This window comes from Prosopis cineraria, unplaced genomic scaffold, assembly GCF_029017545.1.
Source record: "Prosopis cineraria cultivar Desert tree isolate PC_DT_omini unplaced genomic scaffold, ASM2901754v1 PC7, whole genome shotgun sequence".
Classification (NCBI taxonomy): Eukaryota; Viridiplantae; Streptophyta; class Magnoliopsida; order Fabales; family Fabaceae; genus Prosopis; species Prosopis cineraria.
This window is the reverse complement of record NW_026555338.1, coordinates 27,504,155-27,516,160: the sequence shown is the minus strand read 5'-3', so window position 1 is coordinate 27,516,160 and position 12,006 is coordinate 27,504,155. Positions and strand designations below refer to the sequence as shown.

At 32.3% G+C, this 12,006-nt stretch overlaps 2 protein-coding genes across 2 annotated transcripts; both read right to left on the bottom strand.

Moving 5' to 3' along the window:
- Positions 1–1,662: 1,662 nt before the first annotated feature.
- LOC129316669 (GRAS family protein TF80-like) lies at positions 1,663–2,865 on the bottom strand. The gene has a single exon (XM_054961068.1). The coding sequence runs from the start codon at positions 2,863–2,865 to the stop codon at positions 1,663–1,665; it is 1,203 nt and encodes a 400-aa protein (XP_054817043.1).
- Positions 2,866–6,060: 3,195 nt separating this feature from the next.
- On the bottom strand, positions 6,061–7,302 carry LOC129316668 (GRAS family protein TF80-like). Its single transcript, XM_054961067.1, has one exon. It carries the CDS (start codon positions 7,300–7,302, stop codon positions 6,061–6,063), a length of 1,242 nt encoding a protein of 413 aa, XP_054817042.1.
- Between the last annotated feature and the right edge of the window lie 4,704 nt (positions 7,303–12,006).

Here is a 12,006-nt window from a genome sequence, read left to right as displayed (position 1 = left end):
TTTCTTCTTCTAAAATCTTTCTTAGGATAGTCATTTTTTTAAAAAATAAAATAAAATAAAAAACTAAAGTAAGAGACGGAATTATATTTGAAAATTGAGCCAGATCCAACTTAATGCAACACCAGAAGTCAGTGGCAGAGTCAGGATCTTGGGCTAGGATGACAAAATCATTTAAATATTTATAATTTTAAAAAATAACAAAAATTATTTAATAATTACATACTTTATAAATTTTTTCTACATGGTTTCATGTTCTGAAATTATTAAACAATCAGCTCATTGTCAATACTTTCAATATATTTTTTTTAATATAAGCCACGAAATAATTATTCATCCATAGATTCCTCATTTGTGCAATCAAATTTTTACAAACTTTATAATAGAAAAGACTCTTTCAACTATTGATGTGGCAATAGATAACATCATTGCTAATTTTAAGAAAAGGTAAACTAATGGATAAAAATATGCCTTTTAGTTTCAACTAATTTTTTGACAAATTTGTATTAAGATTTCAAACGACACAGGCGAGGTATTTTTTTCTTATTTTCTTATAGGTTTAATAAATGTTAATTTTTTGTAAAATAGTATTACTATTTGAGTATATTAAAATTGTGAGCTAAAATTTATTGGGCTTTTGAGTTAAAAAAATTAATTTTAAATCTAAGTTAAAAAATAATATAAAATGGTTTAAAATGCAAACTATAAAAAAGAGAGAGTGCAAAATGTAAATACTTATATGTCATTTCTATGTAAGTAATTTTTTTATTTGAGGGGGGCATATGCCCTCTCTGAAATACATGTGTGGCTCCGCCACTACTAGAAGTTGGAGTAGAGCCATAACTGAGGTTTCTATATTATTTACAGTGTAAGTTTCTCTGCCTATCAGCACGGAGGATCACAAAAGGGTTCGGATCTCCGCAAATTTTCCTCTCACTGTTTGATTTGAAATAGCTTTCACAATAATATAAATAAAAACAGAGTAAGCAGTGAAAAGTGGGTTTTCAAAAGATATCACATTCTGTAAATCGCTGATGAATTTCTGTGAAGTGCTAGTTTAATTCAGACATGTAGACACTAGACAAGTTAGTGAACGTAGAACAAGCACACACCAAATCTACAGTGATCCAAATGAGGAGATGCTGTGTCCAACTGCAAACACAAAGTAAGGGAACTTTTATGTAATAAAATAACAACACAACAGAGTGTAAGATTTCCTCTCAAGTATGATCCGAATTTGGATTTGAGAAGGTCAAGACGGTAAACTTTGGGCTGCTTCTTTATGGTTCTTCACTTATTAACTGCACTGAATTCTCAATTGATGATAAAAATCACAGCTCCAATACCATAGTACAAAGCTTAAAAGAACTCAATGAAATAGATGAGTTGAAATAATGTAGTCAAAGAACTTTTGACTTTATTGTTCTGTTATACAAGCTTACGCACCCACGGTGCTTTATGGTGGTATTATTACAGTTCATTCTTCACCATCGGACTCAACTTAACTTACAAGTGGACATGGTTTAGGACAAAAAGACATAAAACCACCTACATTTGTATATTGTTAACAAACTCAAATCAAACAATGCTATTGATACTTCATCATGCTTGACATAAAGCTGGGCTTCCTATAGTGCTCTTACAAGTCCACCTTGAAATTTTCCCTTAGAACCTCCAGGCTGATATAGAAAAGAGTGGGAGATCATTCCAGCATGTAAACAGACATTGATTGAAGTCTAGCAACTTGTATCCACTCCCATAACTCTGCAATGGCCTCGTTATCTGCAACATTCTCTCATAGTCCATGGGGACCCTCATGAACCCGGCCAATTCAAGCGATGGGCACCATGTCTTCAGAAACTTGACATGCCTCTCTTTTCTTTCAACTCCGTCACAAGCAATAATGTTCTTTATCTCCTCCCCAAGAAGCATCTTCTCCAGCAGGATTCTCTCTGCTGCTTTTTCTTTTGGAACATTAGCTTCCAAGCAATAAAACAGTGCAGCATAGAAGTTCAGTGCTTTATCAAGCCTGTCTGTCAACGAAGGCCCATTGTTATCTGATTCTTGTTCTGTAATGACCATCAGCCTCGGTTGGAGTTTAAAAAGGCTACTTAGAAACCACCTCATCTTAGGTGAAACACATTGCGAAGGATTAGGTGGTAAGACTGAATCAGGAGTGATTTGATCATCAACTGCCAGAAGAGAATGAAGATGAAGAACAGAACTTATAGCAAGGGGCTCTCCTGGTTTCAGAGGCAATTTCTCGAAGCATAGAGTCTCCAACTGGCTTACAATGGGATAGAAGTGGAAGGGGATGCTGATTTTCTGAGCTTCTTGAATCAATTGAAACCCCATTTGTTCCAAAACCTCTTTATTCTCATGAATTCCGGTGATCTTCAGAAAAGGTAGTTGGTCTCCTTGGCGTTGTTCCTTCAAAGTATGAAGAAGATATATCCATTGAGTAGCATCACATGCATTGAGATCAATAATATGAAACACTTGTTCTCTTTCCATGGCTTCAACAATAGCCTGATTGGTGATCAGATAAGAAAAATTCAAGAATGGGCAGAAGTCAACGAACAACTTTCTGGCATACTGTTGTTCTAAGGTTGGCAAGGGATTTGACACATGCAGGGCCTCAGACACACCATGAATATTCTTGACCAACCTGTAAGCAAGCCCTTTATTAAAGTAGGTTGCTACCCTTTGCATTGGATCACCATCAGGGGAGGCAACACTAGCAATGTTCTCAAGTGCTGCACTTGCATTGTTAAGGTCAAGAGTTTCAGTATATTTAGCACAGGTCGCTAGGAGACGAGGTAGGAACGAGCCCCTGCATTCCACTTTCATGTCTCTAAGGTACTGCATTGGTGAATCTATTCATGGAGAGTCAGATGCATGAATATAGAAGCACTAACACATATATGATATACAAATATGAAAAAGAGTTGAAGTATTATTCATAATTTGGGAGTTGTTTGGTTAATTGGCATCTTAACCTTAATAATCTTATTATCATTTGTTATAATTGTATTCATTATGTCTATTGTCATTCAAAGTTGCAGAGAAAAGGGTTATTCAATCTTCCTCTTGTCATCCAAGATTGCATGGACAGGGCTAAGTCTATTCGGTTTGACGACCAAAAGGTTAGAATTTGACCAAAAGAGATAGGGATTGCAAGAGTCCATAAGGGATTACTATCTACAAAGAAGAACCTTGCCTATATATTTGAGGTAAGCAGAGACTTCATGCATTCAAAATATGCATGAGGTATAGTATATCAAGCGTCTTCTTAAAGAATGGATTAAAGCATGTGCTGGAGACTTCTAAAAGTTAAATGGGGCAAATTAAAAAAAAAAATTAAAAGAAAGGGTCATCTGGTGTGTATTATATTCATGATAGATATTGTGTGTTTGTGTAGAGAGAGACAGATGCTAATCGAGATGGATGAAATAGATATCCATGTGAATAAGTGGCAGTTGCCGTTATTTCCTACCTTAAGTCTGTTCTTGTATAAGTTCACAGACAAGGTTCTATTTCTTTTCTTTTTTTTTTAATTCATAAAATCTAGATCAAATACGTGTGATGAACTTAAAACAAATAACAAATTACTCTTACTGACACTCCTGATTGTATGTGATGAAATTTAAATTTTCACAAATAGGTCCTGTTCATGGAAATAAGTATTCAGAAAACAGATACAATATCAACACAGAAATAATTCTGCAATGACATCCCATTATTTGCCGTGGGAAAAATTGCTATACTAAGAAAACAAATGGTTTTGATCCAAAAAACAATTGACTCGGTCAACTTATACACACCCCTACTGTCTTCTGTTGAAAAGAATAATCTTTTTGTTTCTTATTTCCCCATCTTCAAAACCCGTTTCATTCTGAACTTAAAAGCAAGCTCAAATCCGAGAGTGCATACCTGCATCCATTATGAAGATCAACAGAGATTCAAATTGCTGGATCTGCAAAGAGAGTGCAAAAAGGTGGAGTAAAGTGAGGGAGTAGAAATTGTAAATTGATGTGTATTTCTAGTGATGAATCTCTTGCCGTTTTCCTTAAAAGCCAAACATAGGAGAATGTTACAAAGTTATTTTCTGTCATGTAAGGAAAAGGAAACAAGATAGGGCCAAACTCTCATTTCACCTTGTTAGTCCTTACCGAGAAAGAAAGAAAGAAAGCAAATCTTTCTAAACCAAATGTGGACAGAAGTCTTGTGATTCCTTTGGGATTAAGTTGAGAAACCTATGTCATAAATTTATTCACCACATAGCTCCTTTAACTTTTGGCAACCATTTATGATAATATATAGTCATTAATGAAGTTGTCTTGGTGTACAAACCCAATTACCAATCTTCTCCAGTTATATTAATGTGTTTAACAAGAGAGAAAAATAAGATATATAAACTTTATCCATAGCCACACATTTTTTTTTTTTACATTATTCACTTTTGAATGCATAAATACACAAACTTAAATATCTAATTTTGTATATCATTGCATAGTACATAGAAGACTAACATATTAAGTGAGAAAATCCCCTTAAACTCATAGCAATGCACCTCCATTTGAGAGGTGAGGTCCTTGACAAACCCATAATACTTTGCTCGACCTTTTGCCAATCAAAACCTTGCATGGGTAATCTTTGTGAGATTGAGCTCTCAACAAAATTATCAACATTATTAGTATATGTAAGTTTAAAAGAAGAGCTTATTTCAAAACACTAGCATATTTGGATGAAGAGTTCCTTAAACTTATAAATTTTTCTTGCGAGGCTTCTTGACGTATGACTCATAATAGTATAAAACTTTATCTAGCTAGCTTAATTAAGAAGATAAACTATTGTTTAAATAATTCTGCCAAATTTGTAATGCAACATGATTAGGAGAAAAGGACAAGAACAAAAAGATGCAATGTTCTGTAGTTTTGTGTTTAATTATGAGGCACGCATATTTTTATTAAGACTTTAATTACCTACATTATTAAGAAGGAACACTATAGTGCTTAAGTAATTAGGCCAAATTTATAATGTAATTAGGACAAAAGCTCAAACTCTGCAGGGGCTTCATGGTCAAATACTAGGGAGATAGAGAGACTAGTGAGATTCATGTACGTGATCCGATACCTGCTTGTGATTGATTAGAACTAGATCCAACTTAAGCAACAGTAGAATTATAGTAGAGCCATAGATGAGGCTTCTACTGGTATTTACACAAAAAATGATCTGTCTGTTAGCTCAAAAAATCATCAAGGGACTAAAATTGGGATCCTTACAAAAAATTTTCTCACATTGTTTGATTTAAAATGGTTTTCACAATAATGCAGATAAATATAGGATAAATTTCGCAAAGACCTAGATATCAGGCCCTCAAAAGGTAGTTTGATCAGTGAAAATATCAGATTCTGCAAAACAATATGATGAACTGCAGTGAACTACTACAGAAATTCAGAGATGTAAACAAGATAAATGGAGTTGAAGATCGCACCAAATTTATTGTGATTCTTCAAACACAAAAATCAATAAGACTTCAGAGTGTCAGGTCTTATATCTTCGAGTTGTTGCCTCCATGGTAGGAACTTTCTACTCGAGTTTGGTCTATATTGCTTTTGAGAAGATCAAAAGAGTAAACTTTGAGCTACCTCTCTTTGTTTCTCTACTTTATTGCATTGAGTTCTCAATGGAAGATACGAATACAACTCTATAATACAAGGCTTAGTTAATAAGGGAGAAGTACACACAAGTCTCGCTCAAGACAATTAATTTCTCCGAGATCCATTTCTATTGAGCTTAGGAGAATGATGTGAGAGTAATTAATTTTCTTGAGGTTGATCTTAAAGTAATTCTCCCAATTAATTAAACTGAACGTAAAAATAGTGCTTTGAGGTTGTGAAGACAGCTCATTCTTCACTTCGAAACTCATTAAATTATGCGTGCATATAGTCAAGCCCAAATCTGATAATTCCACTGATACTTAATCATGATTAACTTATAGATGAGCTTCATATAGCGCTCTTACAAGTTCTTATTGACCAAATCTCCCAGAATTTTCCCTCAGAACCTCCAGGCTGATATGGAATAGAGTGGAAGATCATTCCAGCATGTGAACAGACATTGGTTGTTCTCTAGTAACTTGTATCCACGCCCATAGCTCTGCAATGGCCTTGTTACCTGCAACATTCTCTCATAGTGGAGTGGCACCCTCTTAAATCCAGCCAATTCAAGCCATGGAAGCCATGTCTTAAAAAACTTGCCATGCCTCTCTTTTCTATCAACCCCATCACAAGAAATGATGTCCTTTATTTCTTCCCCAAGAAGAATTCTCTCCAGCATGATTCTCTCTAGTGCTCTTGCTTTTGGAACATTACCTTCCAAGCAATCAAACAATGCAGCATAGAAAGTCAGTGCCTTATTAAGCCTTTCTGTCACAGAATGCCCATTGTTATCTGATTCTTGTTCTGTAATGACCATCAACCTCGGTTGCAGTTTCAAAAGGCTATTTAGGAACAACCTCATCTTAGGTGAAACACATTGAGAAGGATTAGGTGGCAAAATTGAATCATGACTGATTTGATCTTCAACTGCCAGTAGAGAATGTAGCTGAAGAACAGAACTTATAGCAATAAGCTCTCCTGGCTTCACAGGCAAATTCTCAAAGCAAAGTTCCTCCAATTGGCTCTCAATGGGATAGAAATCCAAGGGGATGCTCATTTTCTCAGCTTCTTGAATCAACTGAATCCCCGTTTGTTCCAAAACCCCTTTATTCTCATGAATCCCTGTGATCTTCACAAAAGGTAGTGGATTTCCTTGTCGTTGATCTCTCAAACTATGAAGAAGAGATATCCACTGAGCAACATCGCATGCATTGAGATCAATAATATGAATCACTTGTTCTCTCCCCATGGCTTCAACAATAGCTTGACTGGTTATCAGGTAAGAAAACTTCAAGAATGGACAAAACTCACTGAACAACTTTCTGACATGCTGTTGTGCTAAGGTTGACAAGGGATTTGACAGATTCAGGGCTTCAGGCACACCATGAATATTCATGACCAACCTATAAGCAAGCCCATCAAGAAAATAAGTAGCTACTCTCTGCATTGGATCACCATCAGGGGTGGCAACACTAGCAATGCACTGTAGTCCGGAGCTTGCCTTCTTGAACTCACCATCTTCAATATACCTAGCACAGGTCTTGAGTAGACGAGCTAGGTATAAGTCCCTGCCTTCCACTTTCATGTCTTTGATTCGGCACTGGCTTGGCGAATCTAGAAAAGGAGAGAGACAAAGAGACATGAACTGAGAACTAATTAGGAAGCACCAACACATAAAAAGGGATACTGACTGGCATGACAAAGCTTGAAGTTATTAATCAATAATATCGGAGGTATTTGGTTACCTTGATATCAAGTGTCAAGACTTCAGAGACATACCAATTTTTTTGTATGTGAGTATGTGTGGGGGCTCATTCCTTTTTAATTACCTTTAATTTATGAGACTTCTTGTTATACTTTAAGAGTTTGTCAAGCCTTGTGGTCATTCAGCCCGTGATTTTTTTGTCATAGATTTGTTATAAAGGTCCTGATGCATATTGAGTTATGTACCTGATTGTATTTGGGTTCAACCAATATACTAAAATACGTGAATTGCATGCCTAATGTACACTATGTAAAAAATTGTGTGTGGTTTTGCACAGGCTCTCCAATGGATTTATAGGTAACAAGTCAAATTCAGAGAACCTATTAATTAATTTTTTTTTTTTTGGTTGGGAACTTGTGTATCTTTTTCTTAAAATTGCTTGATTGGATGCTTCGTATAAGTTTTACAAATGTTCCTGTACTTTATATTCTCTCTTCTCCATATCTCCTGTTCACTCTATCTATTTACTAGAAATTTTTAAGTCTTGTCCTGACTTCGAATAGAACAGGATCACGAGAAATGAGTCAAAAATTTCACCATGTTTCCCTATCTAATATGAGACATGGGATGAGGCCATTCCGATCTCATCCCAAGCACACCCTATATATATATATATATATATATTATTCAATTAAAATTATAAAACACCTTTAATTAATTCACATCCTTAATGAGTTAGTGACATTTTAAATTACTCATTTTTATATTTATATCATTTAATATGTTATCTCAATTAAAAAAAGTTTATTAATTACACCTTAATTAAAGGGCAATTTTAAAAAAATCTTATCTCTCTGTTCAATCTCAAATATATTTCCTCTAGTCTTTATAATGAGACATTTTGGAAGACATGTATGATTTTTATTATAATTTATTTGATGATATATTAATTAAGTTTTTTCTAATATTACTCTTATTTACTCTCATATTCATTATTATAAAATACTTTTAACTAAATTATATTAATTATTAGTCCCTTTTTAATTAGTATTGAATTCATTCCTACAATATCCAACTATCTTTAGTTCAGTTATTTATATTTATTTCTCTATATTTAGGTTTTCTTTTCACCTCCCAATCCATCAAGATTACTCATATATTTGATTAAATGGTGACCAGTCATTAAATCAATATGAAGAGCAAGAGAAATAAATGTAATTGGAAAAAGCAAAAATATTTATAAATATAAATGCAAAGAGTCAAAACAAAAAAGTAAAAAACTAGCTCCCCAATTGGGAAGCATCCCTATCCCAATTAAGTAATTTAGAAACGCAAAATAAAATTAAATAACACCGTTCTAAAATCTCCAATCATAAAAATGATTACAAAGAAAATTAAGGTGTAGAAAAAAATAATTATAATTTGTAGAACTCCTCAACAATCTCACTTTCAGCCTTTAAAATATTTTTATGAGCTCCAAATATCTCAAAGGGGATTCTTGAGACACTTAAATAAGTGATTGGATGATTTTGTCATAAAAAAATGATTACAAAAAAAATTAAAGTGTAGAAAAAAATAATTATGATTTGTAGAATTCGTCAACAATCTCACTTTCAGCCTTTAAAATACTTCTATAGGCTTCAAATATCTCAAAAGGGATTCTTGAGATACTCAAATAAGTGATTGGATGACTCTGTCATAAAAAATGATTACAAAGAAAATTAAGGTGTAGAAAAGAAATAATTATAATTTGTAAAACTCCTCAACAATCTCACTTTCAACCTTTAAAATACTTCTATGGGCTTCAAATATCTCAAAAGCAATTCTTAAGATACTCAAATATGTGATTGGATGACTCTGTCATAAAAAATGATTACAAAAAAAATTAAGGTGTAAAAAAATAATTATAATTTATAAAACTCTTCAACAATCTCACTTTTAGTTTTTAAAATACTTTCATGAGGTTCAAATATTTAAAAAAAAATTTAAAATATTTAAATAAGTAATTGGATGACTCTGTGTATGTGCGCGCTCACGTGTGCTCAGATATGACTTCAGATGTGTGCGTGTCCTTTTCCTCATAAAATCCTCTTTCAAAATGCCTAATTGCCCCTCTCTCTCTCCACACACATACATATGGTATTTTGCTTCCTTTAATGTACGTGACATTTCGTGGCATGTTCCTTCTCACTCTCCATGTATGCATATATATTATTTTCCTTTCATTTTCTTACTTTATTTAATCTATTATTTTCCTTCAAAATAAAAAAAATATAAATAAATTTTATATCAAAATTTCATTTTATCTCATAATTAAATGATGAAAGAAAAATATATAAATATTAATTAAATAAATATGAAATCTTAATAAATATAAATAAATTTAAATCAAAATTTATACCTATTTAGTTATAAAATATACACTTATTATATACCCTTTAATTAAGGATATTTTTTAAAAAAATTTATTAATTAGACTTTGAAAAACCTAAAATGCTTTATATTTTTTAATATGATAATTTAAAAAAAATGCTTTTATAACATTGAACGGATAAAGCAAAGTCATTGACTATGGGGAAAAAAATATAATACACATTTAAAATTTTTAATTTAAATATGAGCAAAATTAATAACTTAATTTATTTTTAAACAAAGGTAATAATTTAACTGCCTTTTTTATTTTGATAAGACAGTTATTAGTTGGAGATACTCTTTTACAGTGACAAGAAGAGCCAAGATTATGCATCAAACTTGACAAATTGCCTCCTTAAGTCTATTTTTAAAGCTTGGAGTTGAAAAATTAGGAAATTTTAATATAATTGAATTTCTAAACCTCACCAAACAAATTGGGCCCACCTATGGCTCTCAGTACGAGGAAGGAATATAATTCTACCAATTTCTCATTCAAATACACACGTGGCATGTGACATACCTGAATCCATCATGAAGATGACGCCTGAGGCTTCAAAGAGAGCAGGGACTCCAAACAAATACAGAGCAAAAGCTAAAGCAAGAGCCAAAGGCAATTCATGGACTATTTATGGCGGTTATTTCAAGCCTTTTATTTTTTTTTTAAAGCCAACAGTAGTTCCAGCCTTGAAAGGGCACTGTGTTTTCTTCAAATTATTTGGATCTATTCTCAATTTCTCATTGTTTTCCTCATAAACCAACAACAAGGAGAATACCGGCCACAAGGATGTTTCTTTATTTGGAAAAATTAATCATCCTGTAATTTTTATTATGTTTTAAATAGGCCTTCATAATTTATATTTGTTTTTAATTTCGTCCCTCAAATAATATGAATATTACTGAATTAATCCTTTACACATACCCAAACTCTTGGGTAACCACGTGACACGTGTAACTCATGATATCTTGTCATCTTTAGAGAAATGCACCATTTGGGGTCCTCATAGATAGAACCGTCAATAAACCCTAGGGATTGGCCCCTCAGTTTCTTATGCATAAAGAAAAAAAAAAATATATCACATAATTTAAAAAAAATTAATTAAGTATAATAATTATATCTAAAAATAAAAAAATTAAAATATCTATATTAATCAATATATCATACATTAATCATTTTTTATTAATGTAAATTATAAAGGGTAATTTAAAAAATATGTAATAAATATTTATTGAAATAGATAATTTTAATTATAAAAAATATATGTCAAAAGTGATAGTGTTTGTAACAATAAAAATGGAGGGAGTAATTTTTTACATCTTATATTTTTTGAGGGCTGATTTGAAAAAAAGAAGAAGAAGAGAATTTTGATGTAAAAAACTTTTAGCTGAGCAAAAGCTCAGGCTTAAACTAGTCTTCAAGCACTTATAATTTTTTTAACTTTATTTATATAATTTATTTAAAATTTTAAATTAATATATGATAATAACATAATTGTTAAATATTTATTTTATGTACCAAAGATAAAATTAATGAGATTATTAAAATAGTATCACTCCGTCAACTAGTCCACCCTTTTGTGGGTCTAATGTTTTATTATCTTAACAAAGGTTGAAGATATTTACATTTTAGATAATAGATAATGTGGCTCGTATGATTTATATATATTTTGGGATTTTTTTTTAATTTTTTAACACAATATTCAAAAAAAAGTACCTTATAAATTATCATATTGAATGGAGAGGGGATAAACTATTGTAAATTGTGGGGATTAATTAAAATGATTGGATTTAAAAAAAATATTCCTTTGTGAAATTTGGGAAAATGAGACACAAATATCTGGATTATGGATTATACTGTCATTTCATCTTAGATTAGTCGATGTGAAAGGAAGAAAGAGACACCTAATTAAATCTTTCTCCGGCAAAGACAGATGAGAAATCGTACGATGCTTAATTTTGGACTAATTTGATGATAAAAATTTATTAAATGAATCATGAATCATGTAATATATCGGGTTTATCTAAAGTTTTCCTGACTTGAGGGCCATATGTGGCAAATGAGTGGTGACGTGTCCTTGACTACATCAAGAAAAAGACATTGATGAAGCAGGAAACAAGGACATGGCTCTAAACGCGCGTAGATATTGATGAACTGTCCTAAAAAGTGTTTCAGTTTCGTTGCTCATCGTTGTGCCTCGACCGTCCAGATTTGAAAGTCTAAATTTATCAATT

Excerpts from the sequence above, each read along its gene's own strand:
- LOC129316669 (XM_054961068.1), bottom strand. The coding sequence starts at position 2,865 with ATGCAGTACCTTAGAGACATGAAAGTGGAATGCAGGGGCTCGTTCCTA.
- LOC129316668 (XM_054961067.1), bottom strand. The coding sequence starts at position 7,302 with ATGTCTCTTTGTCTCTCTCCTTTTCTAGATTCGCCAAGCCAGTGCCGA.